The 16843-nt window shown below is 46.5% G+C and overlaps 2 protein-coding genes across 2 annotated transcripts; one reads left to right on the top strand and one right to left on the bottom strand.

Annotated features, from left to right (window-relative positions):
* Positions 1-435: 435 nt before the first annotated feature.
* On the top strand, positions 436-9968 carry EPB42 (erythrocyte membrane protein band 4.2). The gene is made up of 13 exons (XM_080354463.1): positions 436-592; positions 1556-1741; positions 2427-2657; positions 3243-3361; positions 4091-4213; positions 4602-4779; positions 5161-5299; positions 5678-5781; positions 6096-6338; positions 7129-7446; positions 7754-7911; positions 8336-8469; positions 9374-9968. The coding sequence occupies exons 1-13, from the start codon at positions 583-585 to the stop codon at positions 9522-9524; spliced, it is 2094 nt and encodes a 697-aa protein (XP_080210589.1). The 5' UTR covers positions 436-582; the 3' UTR covers positions 9525-9968.
* A 134-nt stretch (positions 9969-10102) lies between these two features.
* On the bottom strand, positions 10103-16837 carry CCNDBP1 (cyclin D1 binding protein 1). The gene is made up of 11 exons (XM_080354464.1): positions 16696-16837; positions 16560-16619; positions 15981-16060; positions 15281-15362; positions 14734-14830; positions 13511-13584; positions 13128-13204; positions 12387-12640; positions 11916-11976; positions 10890-10936; positions 10103-10511 (listed from the first exon to the last, which is right to left on the bottom strand). The coding sequence occupies exons 1-11, from the start codon at positions 16760-16762 to the stop codon at positions 10403-10405; spliced, it is 1008 nt and encodes a 335-aa protein (XP_080210590.1). The 5' UTR covers positions 16763-16837; the 3' UTR covers positions 10103-10402.
* Positions 16838-16843: the final 6 nt, after the last annotated feature.

The raw sequence follows: 16843 nt of genomic DNA, 5'->3' as shown, positions 1-16843 counted from the left end.
TTAAATTACTACCCTTTTACAGATTAAAACCAAACCAAAACAAATGGAAATAGCCAAAGATGGTAGTTTCAAATCACTTGGTTCTTCTGGCTGCAACAAATGTATTGACCCTTTATTTTTGACTCCTTGAAGGGTTTAGTATCTAAGTAGCTTAGGGTCGATGTTGGCGAGCAGCTCCTCAACATTTATGTTTGAGGTAAATTCTGTGCATTGTTTAGAGTCAAGTCAAGATTTACATTTCCTGCTCCAGGGTCCCCAATGCACAGCTCTATGAAGAAATTGTCACCAGCTGTCTTTAAAGGCTTTACATCCCGCTGTGGAATTTAACCTCCCCTGTATGTTGGAAAAGTCACCCATTTCTGCTCTTTAGTGTGGTCTGAGAGATAAGAGCCCTCAACTTCTGCACAGCAGGCCAGCAAGATAAGCTGAAGGAGAGCAGGCAACATCACGTCCCACCCTGTATAAAGAAATCGAACAAACAACTTTGCAAGTGGATCATTTTTTAAAGAAAGCTGAAGGAAGGAGCCATTGCAAAGCAGAGCAAGCAGGAGCTGAAGACTTTCACAGTACAGTGAACTAGACATGGGCCAAGGTAAGCAAAAATCACTTTGGTTAGTCCCAAGCATTTGCCAGTTGTCTGTTGGGGAAAACAACTGTACCTACTCTAAGACAGTCCATGAGGGTTATAGAAGAGGTGAGCTTCTTACCGGGCAGGAGCCAAGGAGTGCTCTAAAGGCTAAGGGAGTTCAGTTTGCACAAAAAGGGACAGTGAACGAAAGCTGGTATCAATGTCTCAGAGGAGTTCGAGAGGAGCAGTAAGAGGCAGCTAAGGCAGACATGTGAGAGTCTGGAACCAAAGGCAAGTAAGTTATCCTTAGCACAGGGGTGGGGGTAAGGGTGGGGGGAGGTAAGCCAGACTGCTAAACTGAAGCAGAGAGATGATTGTTTTAGCCACATGAGCAAGAAGAGGGTCCAGGTTCCAAGCAACCTTGAAGAAAGTGGCAAGATCCATGAAAAGTCATATGAAGGAGAGGTAAACAGACTGCATACGACTTGTCAGTCTAGAAGATAGCCAGGATAGCTTCATCACAGAGAAGAAATTATACAAGGTCAAAGCTGGCTCTGTAAAGTTTAAGCTGGTGCGGGGCTTGTCTCCTGTGCACAATTTCAACCACATGTCCACAAGGAGAGATGCTGGTTTGAGTGCCATCAGTGCCCTTGAGTGCACAGAGCAAGACCTCCAAGTAGTCACAGTGCATCCGTATCATCTGAACACCCAGGTCTGTTCCATGCCCTTTCCTGGGCAGGAAGGAGCTTTGGCGTAATCACTTAGTTCATTTACTGAGGCTAAGGTACAAGCAAAGGCAGCTCATTAGCTACAACCAAGCTCAGAGTGAAGGCCCTTAACAGTTACTGGGCAGAAAGTCTCAGATGGGGGGCACTGTCTGAGCGGAGAAACACGCGGTTGGCTGTTTGTGTGCCTCAGGCTCTGGCCCATGGCCAGACTGCAGGAGCTCAGAGCCTCATGCTCATTCTATGTCCCTTCACACTACAGGTCTGAGCATCCAAAAATGTGATTTCAAGATCGCAATGAACAACAATAACCACCACACAGAAGAAATCAGCACTGAAAGGCTTATGGTGAGGCGGGGGCAGCCATTCACTATCTCTGTGATCTTCTCAGCTCCAGTGCACAACTACCTGCAGCACCTGAAGAGGACCCTCCTCATAGTACAGACAGGTAACATCACAAAGAGGACACCTATCAGAGCTCTGGTCCTCCACCCACCTGAAGATGAAAGCTGGTGGCAAAAGCCAGCTCCAGAGCTGCACAGAGGTGCCCACATTTAGAACTGAGGCCAGTGAACTGATGATCTAAGGCAGGGTAGAGCCTCCTGATGCTGGGACTGCAAGGTCAAAACTAGATCTCTTTCCAGAAGAGAGACTGCAGCCCAATAACCAACACAGGTTCACTGCTCTATGATCTGAAAGTACTCATGGGATCTCTCCTCTCTCATGGCTTTTCGTTTAGGAATATTCAAACTCAGCTAGCCTGTTACCAATGTGTTCTGCTAGTGTTTTCTAGTGAGACCCCTGAGAAGGGCAGCAGCATTCACCCCCAGCTTGTTTTATTGTAATCTGAGCGTTTGGCTGTGACTTTTGTTACAAGAGGCTGCAGGTTTGCACCATTCCGGCTGTTCCTGGTGTTTCTACAAATCTATGAAATCCCCATCCCACTTTCAAACATGTACACCTGAGTGCAACACTAACCTCAGCAAGATTTACTAGCATTAAGCTGCCAAAGGGTTAAGACTCTCTCACAAGAAAGGGGAGCTACGGCTCCAGATATAGACAAGGTCCCTGCAATCCGCACAGGGTGAGGATGCATGTCTGGAAGAGACCCAACCAGATCTCTTTGGCTGCAGGATCACATCCTTCCAAAGCAGACGGAACCCGGACCGAATTTCCCATCTCCAGCCTGGGAGACCAGAAGCAGTGGAGTGCAGCGCTGGAAGAACAGGACCCGCTCTTCTGGACCATCTCTGTGAGCACACCTGCCAACGCTCCCGTTGGCCAGTACGCGCTGCTTTTACACACCTCCTCGTCTGACCGTCTCCTGGGCAACTTCACCCTCCTCTTTAATCCCTGGTGCCGAGGTATGTGGTCAGAAACAGGCAGGCTGGGACCAGTCACTTCACAAAAACAGCTTTTGAGCTCTGGTGCTCTGCCCCCATGGAGGTGGAGGTGGAGGTGGACTCACCTGGCGATCCCTGCCACTCCTGCTCTGCTCCTCACAACGCCTTAGGAAGGAGGCAGGGGATAATAAAAGCTCAAAGCTGCCTGCCTCAGCACTTCTGCCCTGTTCCTGGAGTACTCCACTGCCAGAGCTCTGTCCTCCTGCTAAGGAAAAAGTGTTTGATAAAGTGCTTCCTATAATAAAGACTTTAATCGGTCTGATTAAGACCACTGTATCTTTCTCAGGAATAGAGAAGTCAACAGCCAGGAAAGTAAAAGAGGCAGTTAGTGCAATAGCCTAGGTCTGGAGGAACATCTTGAACAAGGAAACAGAAATGACAATCAAATAATTCTCTCCTTTCTAATTCAGAATGTGCAGTATATTTTCAGGGCAGAATGCCAGGGACTGCTGAAGTCCCTGGAGTGGAGTCTGCTGATGGAAGAGAGATGCCAGTGCATCTGACACCAGGAATGCTTTCTTCACGGCGCTTTTTTCCTCTATCTAGATGATGAGGTGTTCTTGGCTAACGAGGCACAGCGTCAGGAGTACGTTTTAAACCAAGAGGGTATAATCTACCAGGGGACTGAAAATGCAGTCCTAGCGCAACCCTGGGACTTCGGTCAGGTAAGCAAGAGGTCCAGTCTGTCTGTTCTCTCTTACAGCCTGCAGCAGAGGAGGGGTGCGTATCTCCTCTGTGTACAGGACACTATCCATTTCCATGCTGTGGCTTTGATGAAAGAACTTGGTCTCCGCACTCACTGTCTTTGTCTGAGACTGTGCAGGAGAACAGAGACCTGCGTATGATGTTCCACAACCCCCTATATGTAATTTTTATCTGCCTTCTCAGGCTGTCCTCTACAAAGAAATGCATTGATCTATATCTGGGCTTTGTGTGCCTTCTTTTCATCGACAGATATTAAAGAACTTAACAGAGCTTATTAATACTGTTTCTATTTTATAGGTAAAGTGAAGACAAGTAAATCCTCCAGTGTTCCCAAGGCCATCTGACACAGCCAGTGACTAGATTGGGATTTTATTCCACTTTAGTGCCACCAGATCACAAAAGTAGCTCTGAGCCAAGATAGAGAGTGCTCCAGAAAAGCATTAATTTCCCTAAATCAGGGGATGAAGTATCATTTCAATGCATTTCCCACCTTGCTTCAACAAAGCTGTAGGTCTGCCTTTAGTATGTTGTGCCCCCGCTCCAAATCTCTGCCTGGAGCTCTCCCTCTCAACCCACTTATATAACACTACCAGAAAGGGAGAAATATTCTGCAGTTACAAAGCCTTGCAGGGATTCCAGAGAACAAATGTTCAGGCCAAACTTCCTGAAATGTTGTGTTCTTGTTTCAGTTTGAGGAGGATATTGTTGACATTTGCTTCACACTGCTGGATATAGGCGAACGCCATCAACGGGACAAGGATCACACCCAGCGCCAGAACCCTGTTCACATCTGCCGCACAGTTGCTGCCATGGTAAGGAGAGCAGACGGCAGCGCTGACCCGAGCAGGAACAACCCGAATGCACTGCGAAGGCTCATATCTCCTCAACCCCAGTTCATAACAACCCATTGACCAAAGAGGACGCCTGTCCAGGGCTGTTCCACACAACACCTCCTGCCCCTCTCCAGCCCTTCCTGATATTCTGGCAGCAGACAAGTAGTGCTGCAGGAGTTTCTTAGCAGAGTTACTGAGTAAATCTCAGGGGAGATTGTGGCACCTGTTATGCTCAGCCATGACCTTCATGCTTTGCACAAAAGTCCCTTTGGTTTCATCTGCCTTGGGAGTAGCTTCATCAAGCAGGATAAGTGTAGCCATCAAAGAGAGGCAATTCCTTAATCCGTCTTTCTCTCATCCTCTGCAGCTGAACTGCGACAAGCTTAGAGGAATCCTGACAGAATGCGGGACCGGGCAACACTACAATGGGACATCCCCTTCCCGGTGGCTGGGAAGCAGCCCCATCCTCCGGCAGTGGCTCGCGTCGCAGTGCAAGCCTGTCCGACACGGGCAGTGCTGGGCGCTTGCTGCAGTCTTGTGTTCAGGTACAGTAGTGGTCAAAGACTTCTGTGTTGAGCAAAGCCTTATTTGGTCTGTAGAACTTGTAGCATATGCCTACATTTGTGGATTAACACAGATCCCAGTAATATTACCTTTAATTTTTAGATAAGAGGCAGATCCTCTGAGTCTCCTCATCAATATTAAGCATCACTAGCTTTGAGATAAAAGACCGTCAGTACTCGCCATACACTGAATGCACCTATGATAGCTCATTCCTTGAGGGGGCAATGCCTCTTGCAAAGTCCAAACAGCAGCCCTGGTGCCATTCCTAACAGTCCTAGCACCAAAAAAGGCTCTAGATCTATCAGCAGAGGCACCCTTAGGGCAGGATGCTCAACTGATTCACAGCTCTTCTTTCTGCGCAGTTCTGAGGTGCCTGGGAATTCCTACCAGGGTGGTCACAGGCTTTACATGGGCTCACAACACTAACAGCAGCCTGAGTGTGGATGAGTATTACGATGAAGATGGGAGACTGCTTACACAAGACAAGAGTGCCCGTGTCTGGTAAGAAAACATGGCAAGGTCCAAGTAAGAATTTGAGACCATACCTGGATCTAGGAAGTGATAAGAGGGGGGGGAAAGAAAGAGTTAACAGCTGCAGAGAGGTAGACAGGAGACTGAGATCCTCTCTACAAGACCTGTTCTTGAGATATCGCTGCAACCCAAACTGAAGAGCGCCCTAGTACTGGGGTCCACAAAGGAATAATGATAGCCCAGTCCAGCTGGAGAAACTCCACTTGTGTCAAAAACCACAGTCTCTGCTCTCCTCAACACACACAGAGCTCTTTCAAAGGAGTATTAATTGGCTGTGGTTTGGCTAAAACTTCAGTGTATCTCAGGGCTCAGTCCCTTGGTATAAGCACATGATGTTGTCTCTTGCAGGACCTTCCACGTTTGGAACGAATGCTGGATGGCTCGAGCCGACTTGCTACCACAGTACAGCGGGTGGCAGGCACTGGATGCCACCTGCCAGGAAAAAAGCAATGGTAAGATATCAAAGATGGGCTTTGGGAGGCAGAGAGAGAAGCAGAGAGGAGAGCAAATAAAGCAGTTCAATATTCCTCCCTTCTCCAGCTTCCAATGGAAGGACGCAAAAGGATAGGACTCAGCCTGTTGACTTTAATCATCACCCATCAGTTTGGTTTGTGCAGCTTGTGTAGCTGTAAGAGCTCTATCACAGGACTGTTCCCTCATGTCCTCTTGAACTAGATACTTCACCACTCCTACTATAGGTCTAAACTAGGCATGGGTCTGGTTGGTAAAGCATCTGAATCTTAACTGGGCCGCATTTTCTCTTCAGGTCCATCCTTCTGTGGGCCAGCCCCTGTTCACGCCATCAAGGAAGGGGACACAGAAGTTGATTATGATGTCTGCTACTTCTTTGCTGCCATCAATGCCAAGTGCCAGGTCTGGATACAAAAAGCAGATGACACCCTAATGCCAGCTCTCAGTGGCACAAAGTACACTGGCAACAACATCAGCACCAAGGGTGTAGGCAGCGAACGCTGTGAGGACATCACACACAACTACAAGTATCCGGAAGGTACGGGGTAGGCAAGTGACTGCTCACATTCCCTGCCAGCATCACGAGTAAGGCACTGGAGAGCAGAGCTGTACCAGAGCATTAGGGTCACCCACCTCTCCTGCTTCCCCCTCCTGAACACTTTGCTCTTGCTGTCTACAGAATCAAAGCACAGGTCATACCCCAAACTTCCTCCTACTTAATTATTTTAACCAGCTCTCTAGAAAGCCAGGCCTTTCTTCACCAGGCACTTTCCTGTCTGGAAAACCTTCCTTCCCGATTTCTGTTACTTTATAATCTGTACATTTACGTCCTATTACCCCTGTGATATATAAAGATAGATTTTAGACTCCAGCTTTCTGAAAAGGACTGTTGTGCTCCCAGATCTTGTCTAAACCCCTCCCTTAAAAAGTTGGTCCCCTCCAGAATCTATTACTGAGTGCTGTTTTCTTGACCCAACTCTACCATCTCATCTTAGCCCATGGCACATTGTCACCCTGGCTGCAGTCCAGCACAAGAGAGCACAGAACGGCGTTCAACCGCCTCTTCAGCTCTGACAGGTGCTGGCACCAAGGTGCTTTACAAACTATGACAAATCGTTCCAAGCAGAATGTTTCAGGTACATCCAATGAAAGTCCCTTCAGCTGAAATTCTCAAACTGCTCTAACCAGAAGCACAACAAGATCTCTGTGCTCTTAGAAAGTTATCTACAGCACTGCCAGGATAATTCAGTGCCATCCTTCTGCGTTTACTGCTTCATAATAATAAACAGGAAAGAATACTAAAATACGTGTTTTATCTTTTGTGACAGGTTCCCTTCAGGAAAAAGAAGTACTTGACAAAGTCTACAGAAAGATAAAGAAACTTGAGAGAACCAGCAGCAGCGAAACACAGTTTAGCTCCATTCCTACTGCCCTTGAAGAGCCAGTTAACCTTTTCATCCACCTCCAGTCAGAGAGTTCTCTGCTACTGGGCCGAGATGTTCCGCTTTCCATTGAAGTGTTTAACCACAGTGGCACAGAAAAGGCTACTCACCTGGTGGTTGGGATCCAGTCTCTGCATTACGATGGTGTGCCCATTACTCAGCTTTGGAAGGGAGAGTTTAATTTTATCCTCAAAAGCAATGAAGGTAAGGACTCTATGAGGTGCATGGTTAGAAGAGTATATCAAGTCCGCTCACTTCAGGAAAAATGCACTTAGCCATAAGTTGACAAAAAGCCGGCTGAATAGTTGATTGTGGGTGATTGAAATAAAACACTTTGGCGGCATCACCAGAGAGATTCTGAATCTGCAAATCCAGTTGGGACCACTTAAGCTTTCAAATGCTGCAGCTTTTAGTACGATGTTGGGCACTAGACACTCCTGGGTGCCATGCAGACTAAGACCAGACTGTACTTACCCTCTGCATTGTCATCTTTCACCTCTGTGTATTCCAGCTAACAACCTGCAGGTTTTTGTGCCTTACTCACGGTACAGAGAAGAGCTGGGAGAAAACCATCTGCTTAGGCTGACTGCCGTGCTGAGAGATGAGGACTCCTACATATATTTTGCACAGGAAGAGATCAGCATTTGTGATCCCCCTCTCACTATTGAGGTTAGATCGGCCTATCATTCCGTTACTGCAGTAGTAAGAAAACAGCTTTCATAGTCATAAGCAGCAGCTGGGTTGAGTGGATCTCATGCTATCTTCTTTCAAAGCACTGAGACATCAGTTTGGGAAAGGCGAGATGTGCCACACTGTTGTATACAGTATTCCCACTTCTACTTCTGCCTATGTGCAAACATAGGAGTCATTGGGATTTCCCTAACTCACCAGCCTAGAGATGAGAGGTTGCAGAAAGAAACTACAGACTATAGTTGAGAAGAAAGTAAACTGGACTTTGCCTCTTCTGGCAACTGGCAGCTCAGGCTGCAACCTCTGGCACAAAAAAAAATACATATATAAAAATTATCTCCCTTTAATCATAAAAGAAACCTTTTCTGTCCCTCAGTTTCAGCTCATTTTCCTCTTTCAACAGTTTCCAGAAAACATGGTGCAATATCAGCCAAGCACAGCAAAGATCAGCCTCCTGAACCCTCTCATTGAACCCCTGAAGAACTGTGTGATAGTGGTTGCAGGGCGAGGGCTCATTTACAGACAAAGGAAGTACAGGTGAGCGCAAACTGATTAATCTAAGAATGCTAAATGGAAAAAGAGACACAATACAAGCTCGAGAAGCCCTTGCACAGGAAAGTCTCTCCCCAAAAACAAGCAGGCAAAACGTGGCAGGAAGAGAATGCTACAGCATGAAAGCCCCAGGCATCCCAGTCTTTATTTACAAATAGAGAAGATTTTCACACTGAAAAGAAAAACAGCCAGATAACAGAACTTTCAACAGATGTGTAATACATTAGTTGAAGCCAGTATAACATTTGTGGAAGTTTCAACCCCAAAGGTTGAAGGAAAGGCCCCTGCCAACAAAAAGGGTAACAAGAGAAGTACCATAAGACTTATGCAAAACCACACGTTAACTAAGACAACAGTTATGGGTCACTGAAATGAGCTATGAAACTTAGAAATTGTTTAATGTTGAAATATCAATTGCTTTTTAGGTAGCCACTTGAACATCCGTAAGTGGGGTAAAACTTTATTGTCTATGACATCTCTTTCCACCCATTACCCACTGCCACCAATAAAGAGAGTCCCTGGGTACAATTTTAAGTGTCTTCCCCTTCTCTACATAAAGAACCAGGCAAACCTGACATAGCCAGGAGTCATCCAAAAAGGCATGCTCTCCTTCACATGAAAAAACCCACATTTCTTTCAAGAAGCTTCATTAGGACAAAGTAAACTTAGATGATTCTATGGGGAGTTCAACCCTCCTGACGTATTTCCCTCTCAAACTACAGTCAGATCACAGTTCCATTGTGGTAGTTCAGGTAACCGCTAGCATTTGTCTGCCTTTTTTTTCCCCCTCTCATTTTTTGGCACCACACTCCTGTCTAGCAAACGCATTTCCTGGGAACCAGAAATACAAAGAGGTGTGCTTCCTGTATTACCCCTTCTCACCTTTCAGGTTCGGCTCTGTGCAACCCCAAAGCACTCAAGAGCTGCAAATCCCACTCACCCCCATCCAAGCAGGGCCCAGAAGACTCACTGCACAGCTTACTTGCCTTCAACTCCAGAACCTGAAGAGCTACAAAACTATCGACGTTGCAGCTGCCTGATGCCCAGCTCAGAACAGGTCCTGCTGTCCTGTTTTCAGAAGAGTGGTCATGATCTGTGCTCTGATCTTCAGCAAGCATAGTTCTTAACAGTTTAATTAAAGCTATATTTAAAACCACGTCTGACTTTGACTATTTGTACAAACTCAACTTGCTCCCATCTGCTACTATGCCCGCTCTCCAGTTTTATAAGTTGAACCTCACTGCGACAAAGATGTGTTCAAGCAGGTGCTGCACTTCTCACCACACATATATGCTGAACCAGCCACTGCTTAGTCATCTTTTCCTATCCGTGGCAAAAAAAGAATATCCTAGAACTTTAAAGTGATGACAGACATAGCATTTCTCTAGAGATATACTCTTATCCCCCTAGAGATCCTTGATGTTGGTAAAGTAATAAATATTTTCTACTGCTTTCTGAGGAAATAGAAAAGAGATACGTAGTTCGCTCTTCTCTAAGGTTAAACAAGAAATAGCAGTAGGGCTGCATATTTTTAATGGTTCTTCAGGCTGCTTGAAAAAGTAGCACGGCCCTTTCTGTCTGTATATATCCTCTGCCACCTGAAAACAGATAAAGCCACTCATGCAAACCTAGCAATATTTTATTGTTCTTTGAACCCCATAGTAGCTGTTAAGGTCTGAAGAATGGGGCACATTCACAGCCTTAAGATGCAGCAGTGCACCATCCCAGGAATCCAAGCAAAATGACACCTCCTGCAACGGCAAAGGGCAACTTCCTGGGAAAGTTTTGCCAAGTGGCAGTAAAGTTCTCTCCTAAAAACGTTGTTCTCATCATTCTCCCAGTAGCTGGAGAACAGCAAGATTTGCTGGAAAAGCATACGCCAGAGCCAGTGGCAGCAACACACGTAGACTTGGAAGAGCTAAAGCTGACCCTGTGTGAAGTTCTTGATTTTGTTCATGTTGTGATCTACTGCCCCAGTTAGAAACTGCACCCAGCCTTCCTCTGATGGTGGACATACATGGCTTGTCCTGCAAAAGTGGAGGAAATTCATTAGGAAACCTTCCCGTGTGTCTTATACCTATGCATCCACAAAACATACGGGTATCATGAAGTCTTGAGCCATCACAGCATTAAGACAGGACTGCTATAGCCTCAGAGTGCTTTGAGCAAGGAAGAACTCACATCCATATCTCTAGTCCCAAACCTCAATACACGTGTCTGTGTCTTCGGTGGGAACCACCTCTGCCCCTATCATCTTTTTCTTGCTCCCAAGCCTTTGTGACTGGATAACATCATAATCTTTACAAAATGAGTGCATTTACAGTCCAGAAATGAGTCACCTTTGACAGGAGGCAGAAAGATATCAACCTTCAAAGCAGGGAATGCACACTGTAACTCATACTCACTTTGTAATCTCCAAGACTTTCTTTAATACTGAGGCCAATTTAGCAGCCTAGAAAGAAACAAAGGGGAAGTAAAGTGAGTCAAATATGAAAATAAAGGGAGTCAGCAATACTCGAAAAGAAAGGGGGGGTGTAGGAATTCCCAACACAGCCAAGAATGAGTAAAACTGCCACAAATCCTGAGGCAGAAGCTACCTCTGTCACTGCCATGCTGGGAGCGTCTCCCAAGCTACTGCTGGCTGGGACAAGTGGAAATAAAGACACACTTTTTTAAACCATACGTTTAAACGCTTTCTTCTTTAAAAAGATAAGCCTACTATAAATTAGTAACTAAGACATGAAGTTACAGGTGACTGACTCTAATGCAATTTGATATTAAGCAAAAGGGGCTTTTTTACCCCCCCAAAAATCAAGCCACTGATCAAAGGCACAAAACCAGAATTAAGAATAAAAAGTCACGGATATGAGAAGATACATACTTAATTTATGACAGAAGGGACCCCTGGAAGTCATCTATTACAATCTCCTGCTAAAAGCAAGGTCTACCTCAAAGTTCAGTCAGGTTGCTCAGAGCCTTGCCCTGTCAAGTTTTGAGTATTGCCAAAGATGGAGCTTTCTCTGAGCAGCTTGTTTCAGTGCTTAACCACTCTCCCGGTGAGAATTCTTAATTCGCACTTTTAATTTAGATCACTTTTTTTGAGCAGGTCTACATTATCCAAGGAAGAAAGTGGACATGCAGTACATCAGCAGCCTTAGACATCACTTCCCTGAGGTACCACCATTGGATATCTTTACGGATTATGGTTCTGAGTCTAAGCTCAAGTGGCCATGCTCTTCCCTGAAGAAGTAAACATGAGGGATGTATTTCCACCTGAAGGAAGCTAAGTGTGCAAGAACCAAAGGGGACTCTTCATCCCCAGGAACTTGTTACTGAGACTAACACCCACCTCTCCCTGACAGTCACATACTCCCTCCAACTCAATTTCTTTCCCTTCTCTACAGTCAAGCGAGTAAACTGCAGACACTTACGTTGAGTCGCACAGCCAGCTCGTTCACAGGTGGATACATGCTCAGTGCCAGCTCATCAACACTAGAATAGAAGAGAGGGGAGCAATGGAAGAAAAGTCCTGATAGTACAGCTCACCAGTCCTGGTCAAAGTCTACACCCACCCTGAATGTAAGTCAGGAACGGCAGCGCGTGACAAGGAGACGTCAGTCATACCCATGGGATGCTTGCACTGCCTTCTCAGACATCTGCGTGCCACTCTCACCCTGGAGTCAGACAAGGCCACAGCTCCACCCCAAGCTGCAACTTACATTCCTCTCCTAACTTGCACAACTCTCAACAGCCTGTGCCATAACAGCCTTCCCACCAAGGCTGCTTACACCGCCTGCTCACAGCTTCAATATCATAAAGGTTTTCCTAACCCACTTGTTAGACCTCAAGAAAGACAGGGACTGCTCTGGAGCAAAAAGCAACACGGGGAGAGACTTGCTTACCTTGGACTGATCTCATTAGCAATGTCTGCAATATCATCCAGCTGAGCAATCTGGTCTGGAGAATCAGCTTTGCCATGAGCCTTCACTACACCCAAGACCTTCTTCAGGCAAGCTTTAGAAGCCTTCATTAATCCCATGCAGGAGCTAAGCAGCTTCCGGTCAGCTTCTGACCAATATACATCTCTGTTGCCCCGAAAGCCCAGCTCTTCATCTTCCATGATGTCACTGTAGGGGTCTTGCCCTTCCTCCAGAGCCTGAGAACATATATGCACTGAAAACCCAGAGCCTGACACCAATTCCAGCAATACCCAGGAGGAAAGGGAAAACAATCTAAAAATCCTACAAATAATTTCTGAAGTAATCTCTCTCCCACCAGCACCTCAGTTGCCAGATTCTGTTAATCCTAGCAGGACCAGAGTAAGAAAAACTAATCTCCCACTCAAATTCAACATAGCAAACAGCAAGAACCTGGCAAGTAGTGCCATTCTTACACCAACGTAGACCACCCCGCCACCCCAACCTTTCCTGCAAATTGAGACATAGCTTTATGGAAACCTTATATAAAGTAAATCAGACTTGAGTTTAAATACTCATTAAGATTCAAGCATAATAAAATAATCTAGCTCATATCAGAACAAATTTAAATCAAAGCCTGTATACTAAACAATCCCTGTGTTCCATCACTGAACCATCATTGCAATCCATCCCGCATGATCCTCACAGGCATAGGGGCTTCCTTACATGTTCCATCTCCTCCAGAGCATCCTTGACCACACCCAGACATGCAGCCAAAACTGATGCAACTGCTGCCTGGTTATCTGCAAAAGCAAAAGGATGAAAACTGGCACTGCACTGATTCAAATCAGCATGCAATAATATTTTCATTTAGGTTTGCGAACATTAAATCTTGAGATTATAGGATCAAACGTTTTGCAGAGCTCAGAGCTGCATTGTTGCCATGCAAAGAATGTGGACTGGCTTCCAGTCTTATACATTTGAAAACCAGTCAGGTTTTGCAGAATGAGAGAGCCTTCATTGTAATAGCTAGAATGGCCCTTGCAAGCGCTATTGATGTTCTAAGACAACACCTCCTAGTTCCGTTGTTCTGCGTATACAACACTCACCCCGTGGCAGGTTGGGCACTTGTTCACATGCTCCCCACACACCACCAGTTGATATAAGCTGTTCCTGAGACAACCTGAAACAAAACAAAGCCCCCCCAAAGTTAGACTCAATAACGCCACTCTGCTGGACTGTGTTTTTTTCTGCACCAAAAATGATGCACCCTAGTACAAGCTCTGCTGGAAAGATGTCACCAACCAGCTTGTCTCTAGTATCTCATGTCTGTGTAAAGCCAGAAGCGCTGGCTCCTCCTGAGTTTAATTATCCACTGGAATGAGAAGCAGCAGACTCTTACGAAGGCCCCTCTAAGTGCTTAGGCATATTATTTATCTTTCAGAATCTATGCAAATCTGCAGTCAGTATCAGAGATTGCTAACCTCTGCTCAATGGCAGTGACATGTAATCTGTACAGAGAGGAAGCAGCCCACAGCGGTCCAATAACGAGCTTTATAAAGTTGTACAATCATGGCGTGTGACATTTCACCTCAAGAGCAAAACCAGTGCAAACACTATCCTGCACCTTCATGCAAATCCTGCTCCCAGCATCTTTCCCTGCCACAGACAGGACGAAAATCTATTCCCCATGCAGATAAATGCACTAAGTCAAGAGGTTACCTTGAGTGTATTCCACCCTCCTAGTTTAGTTGGCTCAGTTGAACAGTTTAGTTGTCTAAGTACAAGGTCAGCTCCTTCGCTGATAGGTGTTGTGAAGAAAACTAGAAGTGAGGGCCAGCCTTTCTTTATTAGGAGATGCTTTCACCCTGAGGTTCATTTATGGGGCCCTGTTTGTGCTACATCCCAGCTATGTAGCAGTTATGTCTGCATCCAGCCTCACACTCCCTTGATCCTGACCCACTCATTTGACCTTCCCGCCATGACCTCAGATGCAGCTCGGTGCAATGGACATGCGGGGCAATCACTGGATGGTGTCTGATGCTGGTTACTCTCTCTGGACCTGATCCTGACCCTGCCTTGCTGGCCTGACTTTCCAGCTTGACCTCATTCCTATAGGATTGTCTGACGATCTGGACTCCCAGCTGAACCTCACTGCCTTCAGCAGCACTTCTCTGCTCACTCAGATACTGAGGGATGTGGCCACTGCCCCTTCCTGCCTTATAACAATGCTCTGCTTCTGCCTCCCTCCCCTAGAGAGCAGCCTGCACTTGCTGCTTCCTAACAAGTATACTTGTAGCTTTGTCCTCCTTTTTTTCTGGAAAATTATTACCTGTCTAATGGAGCACTGAGAATTGTTTCTATGAGTTGGATCATTCCTTCCACTACTTCAGCGGTGGCATCTCGTACCATCTTCCGAAGAGTAGTACCTGTTTGGGATTGAGAAAGAGCAAGAAAATCGCCACACAGTCAGAATGGACAGAAAGCAACTGCTGAAGATGAACACACAAACTGCTCTGTTTGCGTGGACACATTGTATAAATTAAGTTCCAGGTATTTTGAAGGAAGCAATATATTTCCTAGTTTGAAAAGGACTTTGGACAAGGATCTCAATACTTTATAAATATGAATGCTCAATCAACTACGCAGCTTCCTACATTATCACTCTTTCACAGATAGAAATCTGTAGCAGACAGACAAGTGGTTCACTCATAAACATGTCGCAAGCCTACAGAACAGCTGATAATGGAACCACCTGCTCATGATAACTTGCTTTTCTGCAGCTGCCAGATCTTACATTAGTCTCTGAGTTTGTTTATGCAGTGGTGAAAGAACCAACACCTTATATAGTGGTGACTGCTCTCCTGCCACCATCTCACCTTGGCCCTTGGGGAGCCAGTAGTACACTGTGGCAACTGCAATAACAGCACTTTGGACATCTTCACTCAGCTTCTGGCAGTCCTGAAACGGACAGGCAAGAGGATTAATCACGAGTAGTGCATGGCCGCACCATTCTTGGAAAGTCTCACAAGCAATCACGTTCAGATTGCTTTGAGAAAAGGGAAGTATAGTATTGACCATCTTGCTTGAGGAGCAAACGCAGCACAAGAAGATACAGTGAGCAAGCTGTACGCATCATCAGCTGGTAAGAAAACACACCCCGGTGGGGTGGTCACACAACAGAGAGGAAGAAGTCGTTTAGATTGTTATTCTGAACTGGAGGTGGTTGGTTTTTTCTCCTCCAAACACAAAAGTGATAAGCTTATCTCAACTAACAGCAAAAATCTTACATATTCTTAGTCAGATCTAAGGTTTGTATTGTCCACTATCAGCAGCTACCTCTAAATCTTAAAGAAAAGAATGTGAGAATGTTTCTGTTTGGTATGTTTCCCTAACGCACAGAAATAAGTTCTCCGGGCAATTCTTGACTTGCATTAATACATTCTAAATGCGTGGCCCATGCTGACAACCCTTGTTCGAGCTGAACCAAATTACTTTGCTGTAGTCAAGTGAACCAAGAGGTACCTGACACTTGCCACATACTCCGCAATTTCATAGCCTGGGGGGGCTTTCACTCACCTCTGCAGAAGTCAGTGCAGACCCTGAGAATGCCAGACTCAGCTTTGTAGCTTCCTGTGACGTTACTTGGAATGTCTGACCTAGAAAGCGTTCAATGGGAGCAAAGAACAGAAAGTAACTTGGGTAAAAGATAAAAGAACAGAGCAGCTGGATGCGCAATAGCTCTGACGTTACTTTGCTTTACTGCTTGATTACCATTTCTTTCTTCTAAGCAACACTACAGAAGAAGAAAAATTCCATGCTATGTTTGTGCTGTGTATGTTCACATATCTTAGGTGTGCTTTTTCTCCATTTTTTTTTTTACTTAGCTGGTAGTGACACCCACAACCACTGTCCTGCTCCACGACACCTTCACCGCGATACGCTGTGAAGTTTTAACGGGCACAAAGGCTTCAGAAATCCAGTTGTGACACCTGTTAGACACCGGCCGCTCTTTGGCACCGCCAGCACCGCGGAGCGACGCGCAAAGCCCAAACTGCGGCTGGAGCCCCCGCCTGCACATCACCCCGGCTCCCAGAGCGCCCGGCCCGCCCCCCGCGGTGCAGCCGGCGCTGCCCGCCCGCGCCCCCCGCGCCGTACCTAGCGCGTCCCAGAAGCGCGACAGCTCGAACGGCTCGCGGCCCTCGCCCGGTTCGCCCTCTGTAAAAACAGAGAGAGACCTCAGCCAGCGGAGAGACCAGACGGCCCGTCCCGGCCCCGCCGGCCCCGGCCCCACCTCGGACCCGCGCCAGCACCGCGCACAGCGCCCCGCGCAGCTCCCGCAGCGGCTCCCGGGCCGCCATGGCTGCGGGAGCGCCCGGCGCCGCGCAGCCCTTCAGCGCCGCGGTGCGTCACACCCGCTTCCGGGCAGCGGCGCAACCACG

The sequence above is a fragment of the Nesoenas mayeri genome (assembly GCF_963082525.1).
Source record: "Nesoenas mayeri genome assembly, chromosome: 16".
NCBI lineage: Eukaryota > Metazoa > Chordata > Aves > Columbiformes > Columbidae > Nesoenas > Nesoenas mayeri.
This window is presented reverse-complemented; position numbering and strand designations above follow the sequence as displayed.

What these genes read in the sequence shown, in the direction of transcription:
- EPB42 (XM_080354463.1), top strand. An exon ending in CTTTAATCCCTGGTGCCGAG is followed by an intron (nt 2,658 to 3,242) that starts GTATGTGGTCAG and finishes TCCTCTATCTAG; the next exon opens with ATGATGAGGTGTTCTTGGCT. An exon ending in GCCGCACAGTTGCTGCCATG is followed by an intron (nt 4,214 to 4,601) that starts GTAAGGAGAGCA and finishes CATCCTCTGCAG; the next exon opens with CTGAACTGCGACAAGCTTAG.
- CCNDBP1 (XM_080354464.1), bottom strand. Translation starts at nt 16,762, where the DNA reads ATGGCGGCCCGGGAGCCGCTGCGGGAGCTGCGCGGGGCGCTGTGCGCG. An exon ending in AGTGCCCAACCTGCCACGGG is followed by an intron (nt 13,205 to 13,510) that starts GTGAGTGTTGTA and finishes TTGCTTTTGCAG; the next exon opens with ATAACCAGGCAGCAGTTGCA. An exon ending in AAAGTCTTGGAGATTACAAA is followed by an intron (nt 10,512 to 10,889) that starts GTGAGTATGAGT and finishes CCACTTTTGCAG; the next exon opens with GACAAGCCATGTATGTCCAC.